The 27,007-nt window shown below is 43.7% G+C and overlaps 1 protein-coding gene across 1 annotated transcript in view; it reads left to right on the forward strand.

The window, feature by feature from the left end:
• The window catches only part of LOC137546706 (synaptotagmin-2-like), a 165,933-nt gene that overhangs the window by 123,278 nt on the left and 15,648 nt on the right, over positions 1 to 27,007 (forward strand). The window contains exons 4-7 of the mRNA XM_068269466.1: positions 4,608 to 4,730; positions 8,183 to 8,350; positions 14,094 to 14,261; positions 24,896 to 25,013. Coding sequence (XP_068125567.1) covers positions 4,608 to 4,730; positions 8,183 to 8,350; positions 14,094 to 14,261; positions 24,896 to 25,013 — 577 coding nt within the window. The remainder of the gene's footprint in view (positions 1 to 4,607; positions 4,731 to 8,182; positions 8,351 to 14,093; positions 14,262 to 24,895; positions 25,014 to 27,007) is intronic.

Raw genomic sequence — 27,007 nt, forward strand, 5'->3', positions numbered from 1 at the left:
GCATTTGGTGCTGTTATTTTCTTGCCTGCCAGTAGTAAAGATGATTATGTGCAGGCTCATTGTGGATCAAACAACATGAACAAACTACACAACAAATATCAATCATTTCTTGATTTCTCTTCTACTTTTTAACGTCTCACTTTGTAATGTATTGATTTATTTTTCCTCCCATTACTATTTTTTAGTAAAGTTCCTCTTTAAAGGGAACTTGAGATGAAACGGAAAAAAAACATCATACATACCTGTGGCTTCCTCTAGCCCCCTTCTGCCTGATCGCACCCTCGGTGCCATCCTCCAGGATTTTCCATAAGGCCTCCCGGTAACTTTAGCCAGTTGGGGCTTACTGTGGATGCGTGACCCGGCCACGCCCGCGTGTACCGCCACGCTCACATCGCTGGGAGTTTTCTGCATCTGCCCCGACTGGCCGAAGTTATCGGGAGCCCTTACGGACAATCCAGGAGGCGGTGGATGGTGCTGAAGGAGCGATAAGGCCGAAGGTGGCTGGAGATGCCCTAGTTATGTATGATTTTTTTTTCATTTCATCTCAGGTACACTTTAAGGTAGTGCTGTACCCCCCAAAAAGCTGAGCATATATCATCAGCAAGCAGCAGGACTAGTTCTTACCCAGCTTTAAATATAAATTAAAATAACTTAAACCTTTGGCTGCCAAGAAGCATGCTGGTAGAGTTTTGTCATTTGAACTCTCAGAGATTCCCACCTATACATTAGACCCTGTTTTTCTCCAATAAATATTTAATAAACAATTTGAAAAAATAACCAAGATGGTGCTTTTGATTTAGGAAAGGAGAATGCAGGGCCGGAGCTACCATAGGAAAAAATGGGCAATTGCCCCAGAGCCTGTAGGGGCCCCCAAGGTGTCACTCCCCATTTTAACTGTTGCTCCCCAGGGACTCTGCAGAGTCTGTTAAGTTGGGAAGTGATTGGGGGAGGGTCAGCAGCCAGCTCAGGGGCCCAGGAGGGAAATTTGGCTGCAACAAAGGGCCTCTAATGACGCTTCTTGGTCGGGGGTGTCTGTTGGGGGGCCCTCAGGCTAATTTTGCCCTAGGGCCCAATTGTTACTTGAACCAGCCCTGGGAGAATGTCTGCATTAAATAGGTTGATATTGTTGGGGGAGGAGACTAAACCTTTGTACATACATCAAGGTTTGTCATCCAACAAGAATTGAGGCACAATCCTGCAGGTGACAGTGCAGGGCTGAGGTTTTCTTTACGTAGGGCAGAGGAGGGCCAATTGAGTGACACACAACGGAGCAGCACTGAGTGGGTGGGGCGAGTGGGAAGAACAATACCCTCGTTTAGCCAATGCTCAGCCCAAGTTAAATCACTGATCACCAATGCACCAAGTGGTAATGAGGGATGCAGTACAAATGCTAGATTTTTGGAAGAGGCACACCCTAATCAGCTACCTTGGCCAAGAGCTGTCTAGCATGTGTACAATACTTTACTTGCTGAAAATGTTATTTACTTGGCAGTCAAGATAAGCCATTAGTTAAGGAATGACACAACCAAACACATGGAAATCCATTTACGTACTCAAGTATAAGCGGGCACTTAGTTTGATTTTGTTGTTGCCAGTAATATATGAAAGAGACCTTTAATAGGAAGGCATCATTATTATTTTCTTTTTATTTCCTTGATGTGGAAGATAATGGAAGTAATTGCTTCTTCACGGTCAGTAACTCATTGCACTATCATTAGCTGTGGTGTATGCAACCAAACACCTCCTCTAGCTTTTGACCAGAGCCCAGATGATTATAGTTAATACATTTTGGCCTGCGCTGTTATAGAGAACATTTAGCAACGCATACAGATCTTTTCAGTTGACAATCTTTTATAGTTCTGCAATACCACTATGCATTAGTACTTATATACTACTAATGACCCTTTTGCAAGGAGACAGTTTGGAGAATCCTTTGACGCTCATTACTGTAACTTACCAAGGTCCTATTGCTCTAGTTTGTTTTGATTTAGAACTCGGGTATCTACACTGTTTAATGCTGCAAACACAATTGCCCACATTCTAACTGCTGCTTGCCATATCCATTAACTCCCCAATTTACTGACGTTCTACTCAAAGTAGCATGACCAGCACTACTGGCATTGTGTACAACTTGCTAGTACTACTGGCCTTTGCCCCGCTTTGTCTGCTGATTACCTGCTGGCTTCCGGCTACCATTATATGGACTGAAATGAGCGCACTTGTATGGCCATACCTTTTCATATTTTTCTCATATGGATTTGGTATGGATATGATTGCCTTGCAGAGTGACCTGTCTATACTCCAGGCTCACTATTGGTCTGTCACTCACTAATAGAATTTTTTTAGTAGCATTTCCTGATCCAAAGAGGAAAGTATGTCTCGTTTAGTAATAGCATAGCTGTCTTTCTGATCTAGGGCCATTTTACATTACTACCAGAAATCATGACTGCTGAAAGAGGATTATAGCTGTGAAATGTTATATTCGCTTGTAGATGTGGGCATGTGAATAAGAAATCAAAAATTCTATAGCTGTGAGAAACAAATCTTTTTCTCTATGGACTCTGGAAGCTAGACTAAACAAATCAATGGGGATATTGAGTTTGTGGCATGCTGCCTATGCCACCTATGCTACAGCACCCGGAATTTTATTTTAGTTGTCATTGACCGACCTCTTATTAGATGGATGTAGCAACATTTAGTACACAGGCTCAGGATAGCGTCATTATCAGCAGGGTGTAATTTATATTTGAAGGATGTAGTCTTACAAAAGTGCACAGTACATTGTACCCTTAAAGGGGATCTGTCCAAGACAAAATGCCTTTATGAGAAGCTTGTAGTGGAAGATGCCATTCTCAGACTATTGAGAAGTACCGGTAGTTAATTTCAGCGAAGAGGAATTTTCAGTGGAAAAGATGCAAGATTGGCAGATATTGGTGATGGGGTGCTTGATCTTGACTTTCAGCTATTATGTAGCTGAAAAATTAGCTCAAAATGCTTATTGGCAGTGAGGTTGGCACCAGAGTTTGTCTGTTATATATCCAAATCCCTTGGAGCCATAATTTGCTATTACGTAGTCCAAACAAAACACCAGATTATCAGTGGTGAATGTTTATCTGCGGAGAGGTAGTGAGACCAGCCTAGCTGAAATACCAGACACTGATAGAAAAGAAGAAAGTATAAGTTAGGGCAGTGTTTCTCAAACCTGTCCTCGTGACTCCCCAGCAATGCATATTTTGCAGGCAACCCATGTATGCACAGGTGGGGTAATTAGTGTCTCAGCTACACTAATTACCCCACCTTTGCATAGGTGAGGTTGCCTGCGAAATATGCATTGTTGGGGAGTCACAAGGACAGGTTTGATAAACACTGAGTTAGGGTTAAGCATAGATTAGGAGACATAGGGTGGAGGAAGTTGGTAGTGTTAGAAGATTAGGATTATGTATCAGTAAAGGCTTGATATCAGAGGAAACATTAGGGCATGAGAAAGGGCGTTAAAGATAAGTGGTGGGGATAGGCATCAGAAAGAGGTTAATGTTAAGGATAAAGGTTAGGGTTAGGCATCGAGAAAGAGGTTTCATGATAAAACATCTGACAATGGTTAGGCAGTTGATGGGGAAGTAGCATCTAAACCAGGCATGGGCAAACTTGGTCCTCCAGCTGTTAAGGAACTACAAGTCCCACAATGCATTGCAGGAGTCTGACAGCCACAGTCATGATTCATAAAGGCAAATGCATTGTGGGACTTGTAGTTCCGTAACAGCTGGAGGGCCGACTTTGCCCATGCCTGATCTAAACCATCAACGTGAATAGCATTGCAAAACTGCTGCAAAAATATTAGTAACCCCATTTTATTGATAATCTTGGTATTGTCTTCTGCCCACTTGCTGAATCTAACAAACACCAGGAACACAGAAACTAAACTACTGGATTTCAGTACTTGCTATTGTAACATCAGCAGCAAGTGTTACAAATGAGTAACCTGACCTGGCAATTTTTTTAATGACTAATCAATCAGCTTCTGCTTCTCCTCCCTCAATTTAACCAGAGTGAATCATGTTACTCATCAGGATCACGGCATTCAGCAGATTTTCCTCAAGGGAGTTTGCTTTAATAACATTACTGTAATTAGCTGGCAATGTACAAAATACTGCAGTTCATGAGTTTGTCTGTGAATGGCTTGGGAACAAGGGAGAGCACAGCAAAACAGAACAGAAAAGCCAAGGACAGCTTCTTATTTCATTAAGGATGACCTGTTACAATTTTCATAAGACTCGTGGGTAATTTTAAGGAAATAAATAGTTATTTGGAGCTATGTGATAGAACATTTCTATTTATCTCCCAATAATGTAAATATACATTACTTTTCATGGTTACAAGACATGCATATGGCTGACACCATAAGATTGTAAAAGGAAACACTACTGTGGCCATACTGAGGTATTCTGCAGCCTGCTTCTATTTTTCTCTGAAATCATGAACTGTGGTAATTGAACTGGGTCATTACACAGTATGATGGGATTTAAAACATGGCTTGGCAATCAGATCTGTATGGTCTGCTAACTGCAAGGCAGAAAAGTAAGATGTGCTTCTCTCTGCAGGTTCTGTAGGATGATGATGATGATGCAGAGACCGGCTTAACGGAAGGAGAAGATAAAGAGGAGGAAGAGAAAGAAGAAGAGCAGCTCGGGAAGCTGCAGTTCTCCTTGGACTATGACTTTTCAAATAATCAGGTACATTGGTGATGTTCTGTCAGCAGTGCTGCTCATATGGCAGGAAACTCCCCTTTTCACATACTCCCACATGACAACAGGAAAGACCATTTCTGAGTGTCCCATGCATAGCTATGACCCAATGGATGTTACTTCAGTGTGGGTACTGTGTGTATGTGAGTGATGGACATTTATAAATCAGTTGACACATATAGGGCGTTTTCACTGAGGGAGACTGTACAGGCAGTGATTGCAAAAAGCCCAATGACCAAGCATAGTCTGACAGTGACCACACATGGCCATCTTGGCACTCCATAGGTGAAAATGTGATTAATGGCCACAGTGACGTTTCATGCACTAGCACTCTTGCTTTCACATGATCTCATCATATTATCTAATTAGTCACAATTGTATGAAAAAAAAATCGGCACGGTGTAATTACTGCTAATATGCCTTTGAACCAAGCCCATAATTTGGACCATGTCATAATCTCTTAGTCGTAATTAATCTATCACACTCTGTTGTAATAACACAAAAAAGCAGCTGCTCAATCAGTGTATAACTAACAGGGGAAATGCACAGTGGGAATGATCATTAACCTAGAAGACATTAGACTACAATACAAAATACAGATACTCCATTGCACAGTCCAGCTAGGCAGCAAATAGCATCTGTGCCATCTGTTTTAATCTAAAATAAAACCGGAAGTTCCCCTTGCATACAATTTGTGTTGTGCACGCCTGCTATAATCTGTGAGGGCACAAACATACAGCAATAAGTGAGTTAAGCACAGTTTGCGAAACATCTGTTTTTAATTTAGATAAACCGGTATAACAGGTTCCCCTTTCCTGGTTTATTTTCTTTTTTAATGCGCTGTTCGGTTATCTATGTCCCTCCATAATGAATAGAAGCCAAACCAGCTGACTGCTATGTGTCTGTGAAGCATAGGGGGCCCGCCTCTTTATAATTTAAGGCGCCGGTCAGCTTGTGGCAGGATTAGCCGAATGATGGCTCGCCCTGCTGCCGCTGCGGCGTTAAATACTATTCCCCCTCCGAGTCATAGCAACTTGGCGGATCCCTGAATTTTCCGAGCATGGAACAGGAACTATAGCATTGCTGCTATAGCTGCACCAAACTGAGGCGTAACACTGCAGGCGCTGTGCATCAAGAACAGACGTTCCGAAAGGGCCCCCCAGCAATGCCTGACTGCATAATTATTTATGTAAATAGCAATGGCAACATCTGTACAACACTACTGTATTGCAGTGTCTGTCACTAATTTAAAATGGAGCAGGTCTCACCAGAAGGATTGTCTTGAAGCCCTTTGAGACTGAGGTTCAGAAGTCAGGGGTCCTGAAATAATTTTGCTATGGCACCCCATCAGGTACACAGTAGTAATTCACCTGCATTTGGCAACAAGAAAATACAAGAACCTTTGTTTGTTGCTGTTTTTTAGCTAAAGATCAGTAAGTACATTGTAACCAGTGCATAAATTACTATGGCATGCCTGTTCAATATCAGTTGACACCTGACACATGCAGGTCTTAAGTTACACCTTAAGTCATGCATGAGAGCCAAGTACAAAAGCTGTCATTAATTATGCATTAAGAATATATCAGATTATTTATGTGTGATTTCATGTTCCTGCATTCTTTTCAGAGCATAATTATGCCTAGTTCAGAGATCAATATTTCCCACCTGTGAAGCACTCATTCACAGAGCATGTATCTATGTAGAGGCTCCTTGATTAGCTGATAGCAAATAAATCCCTTGTAAAGTACCTGGTAAAGAGTCCAGACACTGGCCACTTTCTGCGCCACTGACTGCCTGTGCTATAGGCTTCAGTGTTTTCAGAAAGATTTAGGCTATGCTATCGCCCTCCAATGGAAATACTACAGTCCAGACACCAAGAGTAGCCACACCCACAGAGCCAAAAATCCGATTCCTTATCACAGTAGAAACATTTTAGCTACAGAAAGCTCTTTTCACACAAAAAAGTAATGTACAAAGTGAACACATTGACTATTACGCTATTAGGTGGTGTTTTAAGATATGTTCCTGGAGATTATTTTCTTGTTAATGCAAATATATTTGCATTTAGTATACAGATGAAAGTGGACCAATCAAAATTGGCTGCAACTACATTTTGTTCAAGATTCAGTGTGCATACCTCATGCAACTAAATTAGCATCAACTCTTAAAAAATTGCATGTCATACATAATTTCTATTGGTAAAACATAAGATAAAGGTAAGTCAGTGAAAAACAACAACACAGGCTTTAAAGCGGTATTGTCACCACAAAAATCAAATTTCAACAGCAACTGGTCTCCACATACTAAGTGATAAAGATGCTAATCCTGCATTCAAAACTTGCAAAACTTTTTCTGCTGTTATGGTTTGTAGTTATCACATACCTTAGGAGCACTGGCCCTAGTGCCAAACAGTTGAATGCTGGGAGTTACTTTTATCTATAATATATTCCTCCTCTTCCATTTATTTCCCTGCCTAGCTTTCTTATCTAAAACACCTCTGCTCACTTGTGTTTACAAGCAAGGCTGAGGTGACTCAGCCATTGGAGGATAAGACAGTGTAGATCCTAGTATACACCTCAGTGGGAGTGTCTGAAGACTCTGGGAGGAGGGCAGCTAATGAATACACAATGAGCAAGAGAAGGGAGGGGGAAAGACAAGAGTTAGGGAGGATATGATGTCAGCATTAGCTTGGCAAGATGGCCACTGCCTAGAATAGGATTTCTGCTTTTCCTTTATAAACTTCACAGGAATCATTACGTGGATAGTACAATACATCTGTTATGTAAGTAGAAGGAGTTATTATCTACTTATATATGTGTTTTTTATTTCTAGGTTACCATGGGTGTCACTTGTTCTTTAAAGCCACTGAACGTTTGGTGCATTAAACCCATTAGTTAATTAGTTGTTGTTTTTTCTAAGTTTTCTTTTAGCACTGAGATAGAGGGGACATAATGGATGTCTTTATTACATCTAGAAATATTCTCCACTTTGTATTTTCTTGCGTAGAGTAAAAGGGTTTGAAGTCCACAGTAAATATATTACTTGCTCCATTTCATTCCACAATGCTTTGGTAGCTGTATGTATTCTGGACCTATCTGCAAACTGAGATGCTGCCACCTGCTGGGAACTTGAATGACTTCCTGAGTCTGCTTTCTCCATATCACATGACCGTGTTTTTGCTACTGTTTGATGTTTATCCAGATGGCTGTGATTGGCTTGAATTTACCTCTTCCTCTCCAGGTATGCACTAAAATGAAAGTCTACTCTTACAGCTGGGTTCAACAACTTCTTTTATAGCTCATTCAGTTTATTGGCCTTAGAACAATAACAGTAGACTTGCAGTACACCATGCAGTCCTAGCTTGTGTAAATAGCTTAATGTGTTTGAATATGTGTGTAATAACCTCACACTTACTTCCTTATTGGTTCTTTTCATTGCAGATCCAAGTTGGTGTCATACAAGCCACTGAATTACCTGCTTTGGACATGGGTGGAACGTCAGATCCTTATGTGAAGATTTTCTTTTTGCCGGACAAGAAGAAGAAGCACGAGACTAAAGTCCATCGCAAAACCTTGAATCCCATCTTCAATGAGACGTTTACTTTTAAGGTAAAAAAAAAAAAGCTTTATAGATGCTTTCAATAAATGAAAAATTGCCTAGACATTTTGCCTTTTGTCAGAGCCTGTTGGAAGGAAAGTGGGCAGCACAAGTCAATAAATGGGAATATTTGTATAAGTTGGAAGACTGACGGGAATTCAAGAGAGATACAATTCATAAATCTCCAAATCACAGATTGTTATTCTGGATTTCAAAATAGTTTATTAATTAAGCAGTGTACCTTCCAACATTGTATATTGTAGAGCATTTACCGTAACTGGTATAGTTAACATTCTTATACTGTAAATATACTGTCAAATAACTTGTCAATCAGAGTTCAAGTGTCTAGAAACCTCTTACAGCCCCATCAAAAATTTGATCCAACAAAAAAAAAAAGAAAAACAAAACTTAATATCTTCTGATAACAGGCTAACAGAATGTCTAATGCTGCCAATACCTCGTACAATGTTTTCTTTTTTTTTAATTAGATATTTTTGTTTGATTATTCCATTAGATTGAATGTAAAGATTTTTCCAACATGTCCGGTCAGATTTTTATTGAAAACACTGGATAATCGTTCATTTTTCTTAATAGAAAAAAACATTCTTTTTGACTTTCATTCGATTTGATTGTTTTGGTCAAATAAACAGGAAAATAAAACATTTTTATTGTACAATGTATGGGCACCATAAAAGTGATTATGCAAATGAAATGCAAGATACATTCAGGAACAATTGTAGAATAAATACAATTGTGTAGCTACAAAAAGTGACTTGCCCAAAGGTTTTTAGCAATGAATATCTGGTCTATACTATTGGTCACTCCATTCCTCCCGATCATTGGCAAATAAAGACAGATTGTAATTATATGCTCCTGTAGATAAAGGTATCATAGTAATATCACTCTACCACTTCTTTTCAAACTATTTTAATGTGGTTGTTCGTCAATTACATTGATACAACTCCTGTATGGAGTACTTACTTAACATTTTACAAAAAATGCGTTTTCCCCCCAAAAAATATAAGGCACGGGTATTGACATCTGTAAAAAGAATTCAAACCATTGAGCAGTTGCCATAGCAGTCACAAACTAACAAAGGACTGCTGTTAAAGGAGTTGTCAGGGAAATTTTACTAAAATAAACGCTACTTACCGGGGGCTTACTCCAGCCCCAAGCTCCCAGGACCTCCCTCGCCGCAGCTCTCCCCGCAGCCGTTTGCCGGAGCTCCGACCCGGTCCCCGGCGATGACGTCAGAGCGACCCGGAGGTCGCTATGTACTGCACCTGCGCTATCGGCGCTGTCAATCACCGCCACGTGGGCCGGAGCGGACTGCGCAGGCGCAGTAGTTCGCCGGGGACCGGGTCGGAGCTCCGGCAAACGGCTGCGGGCAGAGCTGTGGCGAGGGAGGTCCTGGGAGCTTGGGGCTGGAGGAAGCCCCCGGTAAGTAGCGTTTATTTTAGTAAAATTTCCCTGACAACTCCTTTAACAAGAATCTCAAAGTAACATATGTAACATAAGAACATAGAAGAAATGGAGTATAGAATTGGATCTAGAGTTTAAAAATTAGAGCTACTGTATAAAAAATCAGACACACGTCCATTTCAAGATCAAACAAACCCTTTATCAGGCAGAGAAAATGTAGCAGTCACAAGAATGTGCACCATCCTAGTAAATGAGTCCTAGTACATGCAGAATAAAGCAAAAGCTGTAAATCAGAAAGCCAGCGCCTGCCATGTAGCAAGAAACAAAGTGATTTGGACATTTATGTATTGTTACTTTTTTGGATTATAGTTAGCCTTTCTACCTATTATATCCTGTTATAGGCCTTGCTTCAAGTGAGGAGGTTTTGTTTTTACTGATAGCTTTTCTGCATTAGTCATATATTTGGATTTATATATGGATTGGTAATGGGTTTGGTGATATATAGTCTTATCCATTGTTTCTATATTTGGAAGTGGGTAATGAGCATATCTTGCACTGGTCTCAGCCTCAGGACAGAGTAAATGGGAGGTGGCTGATGTATCACCTTCAGTAAAATAGATTGGAGAAGTAGTGAAAGGTGGGGGGAAAGGCTGCGCATCCCTAAACACATGCTGCAATTGAAAAATGCATGCCCTGCATCCAAGACAAGTGCTAACATTTATTAAACTAGGAGGTACTTTAGCTTCCAATATGGTTTGCATGCAAAGTATATTATACTAGACACTTGCGCCACGGTGAGGCAGACCTCCGGGCAAGTGACCTAACCTAAATTTAAAACCTCGGGAGCAGCTAAGCAGAAAAAAATGTGTAACTTACATTTGGTAGAACAGCGAGGAGAACGCCAGCGCATACCACTAAGGCTGCATCTGAAATGACCACCAGCTCAGTGTGTAGCACCTATATAGACTTTCTGCACACTTCGCATTCAATTCAGATGCAAATCATATGCAAATCTGCTACTACTTATCATGCAAACAGGAAACTGGGAGCACCCACCTTTCCTTAACTTTGTAACTATGGGCTCTATTCATAAAACCTTACCGCAAGTTTTCCGCTCAAAACAGCGGATTTTCCCGTCCATTTAGCAAAGTGGGCATTCAAAAAAGCTGTTCCCGCATGAAAATCTACAATGCCCCAGCAGAGCGAGAAATTTCCGCCTTCTCCAGTGTTTTTCTAGATTTATCTAGAAAAAAGTAACAAAATGGCCATTCATAAAGATTAGAGGAAGCGGTATGTGGACGGGAAATACCGCTTCCTCTGATTTTGCGGATTACATACAAGTGAATGGGACAGACCTCCCAGAGAGAGCAGTGCACGGAGGGACTCTGCCGGCTGAAGTGTTTCCGCATGCCTTCCGACAGCTTACCGCCAGCTTTCAGCGGGAGATCTCCGCTCTTGCATCGCAGCTTTCAAGATTTCTTTGAATGACCACCCAGAAGTGTAAAATACCGCTGCGGTATTTTCCCTCCAGGAGTTTTCTCGCAACAACTTTTTTATGAATAGAGCCCTATGTAACTGTCAGGTTAGCTGCTCCCAGCCCCTCCTCCTGAGTTTCCTGTTTGCATGATAAGTAGTAGCAGATTTGCATATGATTTGCATCTGAATTGAATGCGAAGTGTGTAGAAAGTCTATATAGGTGCTACACACTGAGCTGGTGGTCATTTCAGATGCAGCCTTAGTGGTATGCGCTGGCGTTCTCCTCGCTGTTCTACCAAATGTAAGTTACACATTTTTTTCTGCTTAGCTGCTCCCGAGGTTTTAAATTTAGGTTAGGTCACTTGCCCGGAGGTCTGCCTCACCGTGGCGCAAGTGTCTAGTATAATATACTTTGCATGCAAACCATATTGGAAGCTAAAGTTCCTCCTAGTTTAATAAATGTTAGCACTTGTCTTGGATGCAGGGCATGCATTTTTCAGTCTGGCAGAGGCGGTGTATGCCTATGCGATTAACCATTCAATTGCAGCATGTGTTTAGGGATGCGCAGCCTTTCCCCCCACCTTTCCTTAACTTTGTAACTATGTAACTGTCAGGTTAGCTGCTCCCAGCCCCTCCTCCTGAGTTTCCTGTTTGCATGATAAGTAGTAGCAGATTTGCATATGATTTGCATCTGAATTGAATGCGAAGTGTGTAGAAAGTCTATATAGGTGCTACACACTGAGCTGGTGGTCATTTCAGATGCAGCCTTAGTGGTATGCGCTGGCGTTCTCCTCGCTGGAGAAGTAGTGAGTAGTGCTTGAGACAAGGAGATGGTGTTGTCTTAAAGTGGATCCGAGATGAAAAACTAACTATAACAAGTAACTTGTCTATATATCTTATCTAAAGTTTAGGTAGTTTACACCGCATATCTAGCTGCAAACAGCTTCAAAAGTGTATGATTATTTATTCCTGTGATACAATGAGGGCAGCCATGTTCTGTTTGTTACATTGTCACAGGCTGAGGGCTGGAGATGCTATCAGCTTGCCTGTGCGTAAATTCAGTCCCCTCTCCTCATCCCTCCTCCCCTCTGCCTCTGAAATCAATGGCTAGTAACCTCCTCCTCCTCCTCCTGCCCAGACTGAGCTCCCATAAGCCTTTGCTACAGTGCCAAGGCACAAAAGGAGCTGTGGGTGAGGCTTGTTTAATTTATAGGGAATTAAGAGTATTAAAACAAAACAAAAAAAAGTATTTGGCTTGAGGAATGCCCTAGAAACTATATGAAAGGAACACAATTATGCAATGAGTAAAAGTTTATCTCGGATCCACTTTAAGATGCGTCTGTGTCACCTGACCTCCTCAGTTTCATTCACCACTTTAATGTTCTTTTTTACAGTATTTAGACTTTTATACATATATTTATGTATTATTATTATTATTATTATTATTCAGGATATAACTAAACCAGTTAATAATAACAGGCTCTTGGAATTCTAGCTTTCAAACATTGAAAACAATACTTTTCCTGTTCCCTTGCTAGAGTTACAGTTAAATAAACCCATTTTCCCATGATCACAAGTTTACTTTTAGGACATAAAAATTTCTCCCTTGCTTATTGTGCCCAACAGAAAGCTACAAAATCCTTTACAAATGATATTGACATACTCTTTTACACTACAGCGTAATTACTTTCTCATTACATGGTTTTAGAATAAAATTTAGATTTTATGTATGAAAGATGAATTCTATTATTCTTAGGTCTTTCAACTTTCCAGTTTCTTTATGCTATCAGGATGGTATTCCTTAGCAAAGAAGGAAATACAGGTGTTGCCTCTGTGTTAGATTGTTGCTGAAGGAGGTGGAGTAATTGAATGGGGTAACCTATGATGCCATTTGGTCAACCCCTTCAAAAGATCAGCACCTCCACCAAAGGGAATAAGTAAAATTAGTATTATTTTCCAGACCTTCTGAGATACGGTTAATTAAAAAAAATCCATGCAAGTAAAACTTTCTAGGAAGATAACACACACAGAGTTATTATCCAGCTTTGTAATCCATATCTGCATGGCAGAATAAGAGACTCATTTTTATCTTTGGGGGAAACTACTCAGTTTTTTAAAATAACAAATAAAAAAACATGAAAACCGGTAATGATATTTAGATATTATAATATTTTTTCAGTTTGCAGATATGTTTCATTAACACATCTTTTTGGGGGTAAAATCCATAATTATAAAGCAACAGGAACATTGCCTTCTACTTGTAGGTAATCACTGTAGTCATCGCCTGGGATATATAAACCCACAGCAATGGCCAGTGATTGGTTATAAAATGCTATATGAAATATTGCACTATGCTAGCTTGTATCCATTAACATTCACATAAATATTTTGTTTTGTATAAAGTTAATTACTATTTGAGTGGTGGGGGAATTATGCAGTGCTTTTTTTTCCTAAACATTTTAAATATTATTACATTTGTTTGAGGTTGCGGGAGTTTTTTCTTCCTGATGAAATTCATGGTTATAAAACAACAATGTCTGCTGTTCAGTAATGATCATCACATAAAACCACAGTGATGGCAACTTGTTGCAATAGAGAAGCAGATGCCTCTATTGTGTATGTTCCCTCTTCTCTTCGTCTTTTGTTTCTCTATTTTTCCTTATGTTTTACAATTATGATCTCCTCTGTATTCCATTTGAGCATACCAGTACTGCCTTAATTCCTTCTGTTTTAGTCATTCTCATAACAAATTTTGATTTATTTTTTTTAATGTTAAGATTGATACGATTATTATCATTTTAAATCCATGTGAAGGCAATGTTTCCATTTAACAGTCTGTCATTTGCCTTATTCCAGATTCCATATCAAGAGCTGGGAGGAAAGACTTTGGTAATGACCATATATGACTTTGACAGATTCTCTAAACATGACATTATTGGAGAGGTGAAAGTCCCCATGAATACAGTAGATCTTGGTCAACCGATTGAAGAATGGAGAGACCTGCAGAGTGCAGAAAAGGAAGAGGTGGGTAGAAGGATGCCTTCAGGATAAAAGTGTTGTAGTAAAGCATGTTGCCCAAAGGTAGGTTACAGTAAGTGTAGGGAAGGCATTATAATCGTACAAGCTGTAGTAAATCAATCTCACAGTCCTACAACTCTGTGCCCCACCATGGCAGCTGTGCACCAGGAAACTGATGACAGCAGATACTTCTGTGAAATAAAGACTCTACTGACATCAGCACCATCAGAACAGTGCTGCTACATGTAATGAAAACTTACAAGCCATATTCTGAGTCATGGTTCGTCATAAAGATAAGACCTCCCTCAATTAGTCATGTGATGTAAACATATGCCATGACATACCGGTACTTTGAATTCAGCATAATTTTGAGTAACAACTAAAGACTGAATGAAAAAAAAAATCAGTATGTTTCTAAAAGATATCCAAAGTATGCTATTTTATGGTATTAAAGGACACATCCAGGGTGCAAATTAAAAAAATCTATTTACCTTGGGCTTCCTTCAGCCCCTTACAGCCGTACTGTGCCGTCGCCACAGCTCCGCTTTCCGCCGGTGGCCCTCTCTGGTAGCAGAGGCCGAGTTGCGCTCTACGTGCGTCTCACGTAGTCGCGCTGACATCATCCGGACTGTACAGTGCAAGCACAGTAGTTCTGCTCCTGCGCAGTACAATCAGTGCGATTCCATGAGCCGCACCCTGGAGGGCAAGTAGATGCCGAAGAGGCGAGGTCGGCATCTGCACTGGAGGGGACCGGGAGCCACCGGAGCTGTGGCGAGGGCACAGGATGGCTGCCAGGGGCTGGAGGAAACCAGAGGTAAGTTGACTTTTGTTTACTTTTTACCCTAGACCTTCCCTTTAGGCAACAGTTGCTTTTGGAAAAGATATAGAAATTGAATTGCCCAATACAGGGAGACCAAAATAAGTCTTCCAACTCACTGCATTCATACCCCAGAAACAATGAGCAACTTTTCACTATGTTTTGAGGAAATACCCATAATTCATCTTTGCTAAAATTTAAATGAGCTCTTAGTTGAATAATAGATATTTACTGATCCCGCTGCCTTTCTGTGTAATTGTGTGCTCTATTTATACTTCTAAAACCATTCATTATCCTCTGATAAAGGAACCAATTCTGTTTCATGAAATGCGTTGAGATCCACATCTATCTAGCTATAACATAGAATCAACTCAGAGAATGTATGGATGTAAACAGAATATCCCTGCATCAGTGCTGCTCGGATACCCCTTTTCAAAACCCGGATTGGATCCGGATACCCAGATATCCGATCCGGGTCGGATATCCAAGTTCAAAATTTTCTAATCCGAATCGGATATCCGACCCCAGTATCCGGAGTATCCAGGCAAACTCCGATATCTGGATAGAAAAATCGGAAGTGGCCTTTAAATTGCTTTAAAAAGTTTTTTAGGGTAAATGAGGCATGTAGCATCATTATTTTTTAAAGGGAAACACTAATTGATGATGTGGGGACTTAAAATCCCTCCCCCCACCAAAAATGGCTGTCAATTAACATCAGGACTAGGTTCCTGACAGCGGTCATGCAGCCCACATTATGTCCAAAGTCCAAAGGCACAACTGGGAAATGGCAGTTTTCAGCCCAGAGACCTCCAATTGTGTTTTGGGTTAAATATAGGTGGTATCAGCACAGCAGCAGTTGCCTGTGGCACCCTGGCGGTGGGAGCAGCAAAGGTAGCAGGAGCAGGGCAATGCAGCAGCAGCAGGTGTAACGTCTGTCAGGAGCATGCTGGACGTGGCACTTGGCATTTGGAACTTGGCACGTGGCACATGGCACTTGCACGTGGCACTTGGCACGTGGCACTTTTCACTTGGCATGTGACACTTTGCACTTGGCACTTTGTACGTGGCACTTGGCACGTGACACATGCCAAGTGCCACGTGCAAAATGCCACGAGCCAAGTGCCAGGGGACACGTGCCAAGTACCATGTGCCGAGTGACAGTCAGACAGCAGAGGAGAAGACACTAACTGTCACACTAGCACTCCTCAGCAGCACAGCAGTTCTGTAGTAAGTGAACACAGTAGTACTACTACTCTAACAACTACTAGCACTGACTGCAGTACTACAGTACTAACTACACAATAACACAGTAATCCTATTCCTTAATCCCTAACCTAACCTATACTGTAGCTAGCTAAGGCTAATAGCTGGCCAGCAGGCAGCAGCTGGCCTGGTCTGTGCACAGCACACACACAGACACATAGCAGCTTCAGCAGGCATGCAGCACACACTCTGACTGTTACACAAGGAAATCAAGCTAATTAACAATACAACAATAGTGTAGTGATAGTGAAGGGGTTAATCACTGAACAGCGTTAGGTTTATCACTGTATACAGCACTTGCTAGGCCAGCAGCACTGGAGCATGTCTCTCAGTGAGCATTCACAACAAGCAAGGATGATATTTCTCATTATGGCAGCCCATACAGGGGGGCTGGCCAGGGTTCCTTTCTGTGATTGGGTGCCAGGGCTTAGGCTGGGACCCCTTTGATTGGCTCAATGAGGTCAGGTGGGGCTGGCCAGGGTTCCCCTCTGTGATTGGTTGCTAGGGCTTCTGCTGGGAGCCCTCTGATTGTGAGCTAATCAGAGGGCTCCCAGCAGAAGCCCTAGCAACCAATCACAGAGGGGAACTCTGGCCAGCCGCACCTGACCTCATTGAGCCAATGTCATCTCCTTAGTTACAGTATTCGGATCCGGATATCCTCCTGATATCCGCGGATATCCGCATTGCCAGCCAACTAACTGCAGATAGCTATCCGGATTTCCACAGAAATCCGGTATCTGAATCCGAATCGGATAGCTGAAAAAAGGTCGGATATCCGGGTTACCCGGATATCCGGAATCTGGATGAGCATCCCTGGTTACAATGACAGATGTAGCAAGATGAATAAAATGTATAACAGAGTGCAAGCTATGAAATGAACAACAAAATCCATGACACAAAAGGGTGAGAGAGACCTGCCCTTGCAGCTTACAATCTAATGGAATTGGGGGGGGGGGGGGCACAAGAGGTGGGTAGGTATGCAGTATACATACAAGCACAGTGCCTGTTTAGGTTATCTCGTAAAGAGTAAAACTTGATAGGTTGAAGGGGAATGGCCTAAGATACAGCTTATGTTTGTTGGAAAAAGTGAGTTTTGAGGGCGCTTTTAAAGATTTCAAAGGTTGGAAAGTGACGGATGTGCTGTGGAAGGGCATTCCAGAGGAGGGGTGAGGCATGTGAGAAGTCTTGTGTATGTGAATGCGAGGAGGTAATTCTAGAGAAGGACAAGAGAAGCTCCTGTGCAGATCTGAAATTGCGGTTGAGTTGGCATCTGGAAACTAGTGAGGAGATGTACAGGGGAGTGAGATTGTGGAGAGCTTTGTAGGTTAGGGTTATGAGTTTAAAATGAATTCTCTCTGTAATAGCAGCCATTGAAGAACTTGACAGAGAGGAACAGCAGAGGAAGCCTGAGAAGAGAGATGGATGAGACGAGCAGCCGAGTTCAGTACAGATTGAAGGGGTGCCAGTCAGTTTGCTTGTAGATGCAATATATTACAATAGTCCACGTGAGATAGAATAAGAGCCTGTACTAATGTTGTAGTAGTATCCTGATTGAGAAAACCCCTCTTGTTGGAGATGGGGTTTGAGATCTGCATGGAAAAACACTTTGGATGCTGCCAATTTTATCAGTGAAATATGTTGCAAATTCTCCAGCTGAGAAGCATGAAGAAGGAGGATGAGGGGGTGGGCGGAGAAGGGAGTTAAAAGTGCTGAACAAGAGCTTTGGCGTATGTGATTGGGAGGATATGAAGGAGGAAAAATATGACTGTTTTGCGGAAGAGAGAGCAATTCTAAAGTAGTTTAACTCCTTTTTGTATGAAATGAAGTCCTCATTAGTAATGTTTTTTCTCCAAGGCCATTCAGCTACTCTAGAAAACCTCTTCAGCTTTTTAGTAGCTTAGGTCAGCCAGGGTTGGCTAGTGACACGATGAGGGCGGACGGACATTGTTGAGAGGTGCGACTGCATCCATGACTTGCGTGGTTGAGCTGTGGTAGTGTGTAGCTGCCAAGACTATGAATCCTTCTTTTTAAAAGATACAGACAACAGGCAGGGCCGGATTTGGGGAAAGGCGCCCGTGCCTAGGGCGCCAGAATCCACGAGATTCCAAAGGGCGGCAGGTGGTGACAGGCTGACTGCACTTGTCACCAGCAGTTAGAACCGCTCCGCAAGTCAGCAGCCGCCCGCCCCTTTACAATCGCGGCTTGGAGTGGCAGCAGGGTCACTCAGCTCAGCTGCTATCCCCTGCCAACTCCCCCCCCCCCCCCGCAGGAGCCTATGCCGATGTTTTGTCCCTCCCCAAACCCCGAGAGAGAGCGGAAGCAGCAGTGTAACATAAACATACCTCTCCAGACTTCCAGCGCTGCCACCGAAGTTTCCTCTGTCAGCCGCCGCCTTGCATCTCTCCCTCTCCTGCTGGCGTCTCTCACATGTGACTCGCTGGCAAGTTACCGGTGAGTCACATGACAGGAGACGCTAGCAGGAGAGGGAGAGATGCAAGGCGGCGGCTGACAGAGGAAACTTCGGTGGCAGTGCTGGAAGTCTGGAGAGGTATGTTTATGTTACACTGCTGCTTCCGCTCTCTCTCGGGGTTTGGGGAGGGAGAAAACATCCGCATAGGCTCCTGCGGGGGGGGGGGGGGAGAGTTGGCAGGGGATAGCGCATCTGGTGACCAATCTCGGGGGGGGGGAGGGAAGGGAAGAGTTGCAGCATCCTCTGACTAACTATACTGGGGGGTGGGGGGGGGGGAAGAGTTGCAGCATCGTCTGACTATCTATACTGGGGGGGGGGGAGTTGCAGCATCGTCTGACTAACTATACTGGGGGGGGGGCAAGGGGGGACAGAATTTGACTACTTATACTAAAGGGGGGGGGGGACACATGGCTACTGGCTACCTATGCTGGGGGGCAAGAGGGGACAGAATCTGACTACCTATATTAAAGGGGGTGCTGGCTACCTGTTCAGTAAGCCAGCACTAATTCAGTAGGAGACCTTTGGCAAGTCTCCCTTACACTGCTACTGCCAATAGAGCGCGCCCTAGTGGCTGCTGCTCTGCTCTGGCGCTTTGAGTCCGCAAGGAGAAAAGCGCAATATAAATGTTATTTGTCTTGTCTTGTCTTGTCTATACTGGGGGGAAAGGGGGGACAGAATCTGACTACCTATACTAAAGGGGGGTACCTGGCTATCTATACTGGGGGGCAAGGGGGGACAGAATCTGACTACCTATACTAAAGGGGGGGGGGGGACATGGCTACTGGCTACCTATACTGGGGGGCAAAGGGGGACAGAATCTGACTACCTATACTAAAGGGGGGACATGGCTACTGGCTACCTATACTGGGATGCAAGGGGGGCAAAATCTGACTGCCTATACTAAAGGGAGGGGGGGGGCATGGCATCTGGCTACCTATTCTGAGGGGGGGGAGCCTCTGACTACCTATATTACTGTAAGGGGGGGCAGGTTCTGACTACCTATACAAAAGGGGGGACCACATCTGGATACCTACAGTGAGGGGGCAAAGGGGGACAACATCGGACCACCTTTACTAAAGGGCAGGGGGAGAGACACACAGCATCTGTCTGCCTATAGTAATGGAGGGCGAGGGGGGGGGGGTTTCAACATGTGACCACCTTTACTAAAAAAGGGGTGGGGACATCTGTTTACCTATACTAAGGGGGTGGACAGAATCTGGCTACCTATACTGGGAGTCATGAACATATTCAGCCCCAATTTGCTGCACAGGACCCTATTTTTTTTTCATGGCTGCACTCCCATGTACAAGTGTAACTATACTGGGCACGCACGAGTATGGCACTCACATTCTAATTAGCACAAAGTCACTTGTGCACAGAGGAAACAGACATGCACTAAAGGCTTTGAGCTACTAGGCATGTGCGGACCATTATTGTGCAGATCCAGTATGATTGCACACAGATGGGAGTGTTGTAGATGAGGGTCCCAGGCAGCAGTGAGGGGTCTGAATATGTTCAGAGGGTCCCAGGGCAGGAACAGTGGGCACCGAGAGAATCTGTTAAGTATTTTTTGTATTTTGTGCCAGGTTAAGACTAAGACTTTTTGCTTGGCAGAAAGTGTAAGTTTGGGGCTGTGGAGATGTTGTAAAGGAGGGGGAGGGGGGGGGGGGGCGGCTGGTGACAGTAGGCCTTGGGCGGTAAAAGGTACAAATCTGGCCCTGACAACAGGACAGTAGCCAAATGTAGTGTGCTGAAAATATACAACAGAAAAAAGTAAAGAAAAAAATTCCAAAAGGCATAATAGGTTTTCTAACAGTTACTTGCTACTTGGTGTCAACATTTTGCAGCCATTACCTGGGTCGTATCAGAATATATGTCAACAAAGGAAAAGATCGGGCACCATCCGTTATTCAGCTTATTTATTACGTAGACATAACATGTACGGCATAGGACATGGTACATATCACCTGTAGATCATGGCGACATCTGTGCGGGGTGGAGGAGGGTGCTCAGGGCTGTAGAAAGGTCGGCGACGGCCGTTTCGCGTCCACCAGGACGCTTGGTCACGCTGCATTCCACAAAAATGGCCGCCGAGGCACTTCCGGTATAAGACGGGGTTAAGCCCCGCCCCTTCCGGTCGTGCGCCGGTGCCAAAATAAGGAGTCCATTGGTCGGCAGTAGAGGAAGGCCGGGATCTCATTGCGCATGCGGAGCAAAACTACGCATAGTAGGTGCGACCTCGAGGTCGCACTGATGACCAATAAAAAGTTCTTCTAAGGTCATCTGGCAAAGGCGTCTCGAATTGCGCGACGCCGCCCTACTACAAGCGTAATATGAGGTCACATGACCCCTGGGTATGCCAAAGTAGTACATCCCTATTCAGCTCCGAACACAAAAACACGCATGGGATCCGAGCACCATCTAGTGGCCGTTACAGATAGTACACCACATTGTGAACGTGAATACATAAAAAGTGGTAACTAAAATCAATGAACCAGGACGTTGTCTCCAGGAGACCATATGCTACTATCCTTAATTATTACTAGACTACCCTAGGCAACAAAAAATGTATACATATACATACATCTCACTTAAACATTATACATATAAAATTCAGCTCGATATTATTTGCCGAAGCTCAACAAAAGGGGGGGACCACGTGTGCAACCCGACAATATAAATTAAGGTCTAGCAACAGGAGGGTATGGGAGAAGGGAGGGGGGAGAGCAAAAAGGGATTCTTTCATAGAAAGAAGAGCCAATACCTTGGCATCCAAAAAATCCACATAATGTGAATCCAAGATCACATAAGGAAATTTACATATATACACATACAAATATAAACAGGGGCAGACAAGATCCACCTCCAATCTGGGCACCCCTTGGTGGATTGGGGTGACCAGGGATAAGTACACAGGGGAGGCCCCCAGCCCGCGTTGCCCATGTGTGTATAGGGCAAAATCGCCCGAGGTCCCATAAGATCACCGGGAGGCACGTAACAGGCTGAACACCCTCCCCGTGGGGAACCCATCCACAGAAGTGCGGGGCACGCCAAAACACCTCAGGGGTCCAGCATACAAGAGAGTTCTATCTTGTCATTTAGGCCAAGGGGGCCCATGGCGTTGGTTTGCAATATCAACCATGTCTCCCTCCTCAATAACATTCTCTCTCTATCACCCCCTCGTCTCTGGGGTTCGACCCTCTCAAGTACCGCAAACCTAAGACCTCTTCCATTCCCACCATGTGCCTCATTCATATGAGTCACAAAACGGGTACCACTCTTCCCAGATTTAACTGAACTTAAGTGCTCCCCCATTCTGACCTTCAATGGGCGTGTTGTTTGGCTTATATAATAGCGTCCACAGGGACAGAACATCACATAGACGACGAAGTCAGTTGTACATGAAAAGAACGCCCTGGCCCGAAAAGTTTCCTTGCCCACCTGGATGTTCTTTTGGAGCAACATATGGGAACAGTGGACACAATGTCCACATTTAAAATTTCCCTTCGGGATATTTCTGTTCAGCCACGTCGTTCTTACAGGGGAGACAAACTCACTCCTAGTAAGCATATTTCTCAAGGAGGGGGCACGTCTAAAGGCTACTCGTGGTAATCCTCCTACTTTACTCGACAGATCAGAATCTTTCTCAATGCATTCCCAATGTTTAAAGATGGTCTTCCTGATCCTATCTGCCATAGGGGAAAAGTCAAAAGTAAAAGTCATCCTCCTTTCGTCCTGCCCCACCTTTCCCCTAGGAGTTAGAAGCTCCAGCCTATCCTGTTCTCTCGCTCGCTGTCTCATTACCCCCAACTGTATAGGGTCATATCCTCTCCTGATAAACCTCTCGGTCATATCACTAGCTTGCCTGTCAAAGTCCGACATCTTTTTGTTATTCCTCTTAAGTCTTAAATATTGACCATATGTGATCGCCCTTACAACATGCTTAGGGTGGAAGCTACTAGCGTGTAGAATCGCATTAGTGGCAGTCGGTTTCCTGTAGCCTTTACTGTAGATCTCATCGTCCCATATCATCAATTTAAGATCCAGAAACGTGACCTCCATATGGCCTACTTCTGCTGTAAATTCCATGTTAATTTCATTAGTGTTCAAATACTCCAAGAACAAGTGAAAATCACGCTCAGACCCCGACCACACCACCAGGACGTCGTCCACGTACCTCGACCATTGTCTGACGCTTCCCCGAAACGGATTGTTCTCGGAGAAAACAGCAGACTCCTCCCACGCCCCCAGGAAGAGGTTCGCAAAGGAACACGCCACCGGGGTCCCCATGGCGGTGCCAGCGGTCTGTTGGTACCAACGTCCATCAAATAGGAAAGCATTGTGCTTCAGCACAAACTCCAGACATTCACAAAGAAACTCGACGTATCCGTCGTCCTTGTTGGTACGTTTCAAAAATCGTCTGACCGCCGACACCCCCAAGTCTTGGGGGATACGGCTGTACAAACTGACCACATCAATCGTGGCCAGTCTGTCCCCTGGGACCCACGTGGCGTGCTCCAACATCTGCAAAACCTCCACCGTGTCCCTAAGATACGAGGGCACCCCCTTGAGGAGGGGGCGCAGGAGATGGTCGAGGTACCTGGACAGTCTCTCAGTGAGAGACCCACAGCCAGATACTATGGGGCGTCCCGGCGGTGCGGTCATGGACTTATGGAGCTTGGGGATGTGGTACCATACCGGACGCCTGGGAAAGGGGGGGACAAGGTCCGTTGCCAATTTCCTAGAAATGAACCCGTTTTTTACCCCCCTGTCTAACAGGGTCCTTAATCTGGTCTGGAACGTCGGGGTCAGAATATAACAAGAATTGCTGAAAGGTTAGTGAATAGAGGTTAGTGAGAGTGCAGCACTCTCAGTGAAAACTTTTGTGTTGTGTCTGCTGCATGCAACTGCAGTTGCACAAACTTTAATCCGTTAGCCTTTCATGATTCCTTGCTATTTTCTGACATGACACAAGCAGGTGTTACAAACATTTACCATATACAGTATACTAACTTATAAGCCGAATTTTTGAGCAAAAAAAAAGTGCTGATCAGCGTGCAGCATTGCCAGGGCCTAGTGTGAGAGCGGGCATGAAGCCATGAGAGAACGAGTGAAGAATTCAGCCTGTGAAACTATTGCGCACTTCTGAGCAAGCGGTTGCAAGATGTGGGAGAAAGAGTGGATTTTGCAGCGCTGCACAGATTTTCAGAGATGAGCGGCTGGGGAGAGAGCAAAGCATGCAGGTGGTGCTGTAAGCTCTCACTGTCTCATGTCTATGATGCCCTCTAGTTGCATCTTTGGACAGAGCGAATGGCTGAAGTAATACGGCTAAAGAGGGCTCTTGGATTGGAATGCATATATCAGTAATTACCTGTTAAAAAGGAATATCATAGTAGATGCTGGCACTCAAAGTAGATAACTGGGGCTGATGGCAGGCAGAGCTTGTTAGGCACCGTTAATCTTCAGTACAATCTTCAAGTCAGCTATATGCAGGACTTGTGCATGTGCTCGTGTACAGTAATATTAACAGTAATATACTGTATTAACAGTGAGCACATGTACTATTCCTGCATACAGGACTTCCAGATTGTACTGGAGACTTACTGTACTTACAATTAGATCTGCCTGACATCAGACCTGTATTGTCCACTGTCCCTTGTTGTTTCAGGGCTCTTCTCATTCAGAGTTTTGCACACCTTACGCTACCTATTCCTTTGCTCTACCTAATGAGATCCCAGAACTAGGCATAGCTGGGTGCAGGACTTGTACATGTGCTCATTGTTACTGGGGGGCACAACTGGCTTTTTGTACTGGGTAGGGGGATGCCTCATACTGGGGGCACATTTATACTGGGGAGGGGGCTTATACACGAGTCAACCACTTTTTTCTTGGTTTCTAAGCAAAAAGTTGGTACCTCACCTTATACGCGGGTATATACAGTACACATAAAAGCAGTAATGTTTAAAAATTCCAGTCCAGATTTGCTGGATCATCTGTGTTAGACTTAGTAAAACAACATCAAAGTAAAAGGGATGGTAAAATAATCATATATTTTGTCGTTGCTTCTCACATCATTATTATCTCTTTCAGCCTGAGAAACTTGGTGATATCTGCATTTCCTTACGGTATGTCCCCACAGCTGGGAAACTAACAGTCTGCATTCTGGAAGCCAAGAATCTCAAGAAGATGGATGTGGGTGGCTTGTCAGGTGAGCTCAGAGTACAACATCACATTCCTTTTTATTTTCCACTATGCTATTCTATTGTTTTCCACTAATCTGTTTTCCACTATTAAGTGTCTCTTATCCATTACAGTCAGTTCAGATAGCACTGTCTGTATCTCTAGTAGTTTCTCTGCTCCTAACTTAAAGTGAACCTCCAGACTAAAAATCTACTCAGCAGAACTGAAAAGGCTTGGTGTTTCTTTAACAGTTTCACAGCATCAGAACTTTGTTTTTCTTATAGAAGTCTCATTTTTAGCTGCATTCTTAGCTAAGCTCCGCCCCATCAAAGAAAACAGATCTGTTTAACCTTTGTCCTCCTTTGGATTCTGTGAGAAATATTGAAGCTTCTTTTGCTGACCCATTTTTACTGAAGCTAATTCCCTGACTACAATGTTGATCCTTCGGCTATAAAAGTTTTGAAGGGGCAGTGTTTGAACAGGGTCACAGAGATTGCAGTTGAGACAAGGCCTCTGCTACAGAAGGCAAGGCTGGTGACCTGCTTTAGCTATTGATACTCCCTTGATGACATGTGAGTCATGGCAATAGAATAAGGCAAAATGAAAGTGGAAGTTGGAAAAGACTTGTTCATGATTCCAGAAACCATCACTTCTGTACGATCCCTGCATTGAGAAGGGTGGTGGGGCAGCAACTATTATAGTGGGTAAATAATGGCTGGACTTAAAGGTTTAACGTCTTGGCAACTGCATCATGCCGATGGGTGTGGACGCGGCGGCGGCCCCAGGACCGCCTAAAAGCGTAAAGTCCTGGGGCGGGGAATTGCAGAAAATTGCGCTCTGATGCCTATGACAGCCGATCACAGTGATTGGCTAGTGGGGAGAGAGAAGGAGGAGTGGGTGGGAAAAAAGAAAAAAAAAGAGAAACATTTAAAAATAAAACAAAATAATATTTATAAAAAACAAATAAACATTGGGGGAGCGATCAGACCCCACCAAGAAGTGGGAGGGGGAATCACTTCTGTGTTGAGTTGTACGACCCTGCAGAGAGGCGTAAAAAGCTGCAGTGACCTTAATGTCCTTCAAGCATGACTGTTGCTGTTGCACATTCGATGTTGATACATTTTCAATATTTGTATCTTTATCTTTATTGAACAATTAAAAAATAATTGAAGAAAAAAAAGTGCAGTGACCTAATTTATAAAAAATAGCCTTGTCACTGGGGGGTTTATGGCAGCGCTTTTTGTTGTAGGGGAGCCATTTTAGCTTTAAATACAGCAAGACATAATGGCCTGACCTATAATGGCTTGAGTTATAGGGGGGGCAATGTGGACAATTCAGCAATTTTTTGGTGCTATTAAGATCTATTTTAAAGAGACTCTGTAACAACAAAAATCTCCCCTGGGGGGTACTCACCTCGGGTGGGGGAAGCCTCCGGATCCTAATGAGGCTTCCCACGCCGTCCTCTGTCCCATGGGGGTCTCGCTGCAGCCCTCCGAACAGCTGGCGACAGAGCCGACTGTAGCTTCAATATTTACCTTTGCTGGCTCCAGCGGGGGCGCTGTGGCTGCTTTCGGCATGGAAATAGACGGAAATACCCGATCTCCGTCGGGTCCGCTCTACTGCGCAGGCGCCGGAAACTTGCGCCTGCGCAGTAGAGCAGACCCGACGGCGATCGGGTATTTCCGCCTACTTCGGAGTCGACAGCCGTCAGAGCGCCTGCGCAGGAGCCAGGAAGGTAAATATTACGTCACCGCTGCACGGAGGGCTGCAGCGAGACCCCTGACGGATGGAGGACGGCATGGGAAGCCTCATTAGGATCCGGAGGCTTCCCCCACCCGAGGTGAGTACCCCCCGGGGGACGTTTTGTCGTTACAGTTCCTCTTTAACTATTGTTTAAAGTGTTTTGCTGATTTTACTTTGTCTTGAACTAAAGTTTGTGTTAATGTTACCCTAAATGATATGCATAAATAAATACATTTGCATAACTGTAGCATAAATGAACATTTTTGAACTACCAAGTAA

This window comes from Hyperolius riggenbachi, chromosome 2 (genome assembly GCF_040937935.1).
Source record: "Hyperolius riggenbachi isolate aHypRig1 chromosome 2, aHypRig1.pri, whole genome shotgun sequence".
Taxonomy (NCBI): Eukaryota; Metazoa; Chordata; class Amphibia; order Anura; family Hyperoliidae; genus Hyperolius; species Hyperolius riggenbachi.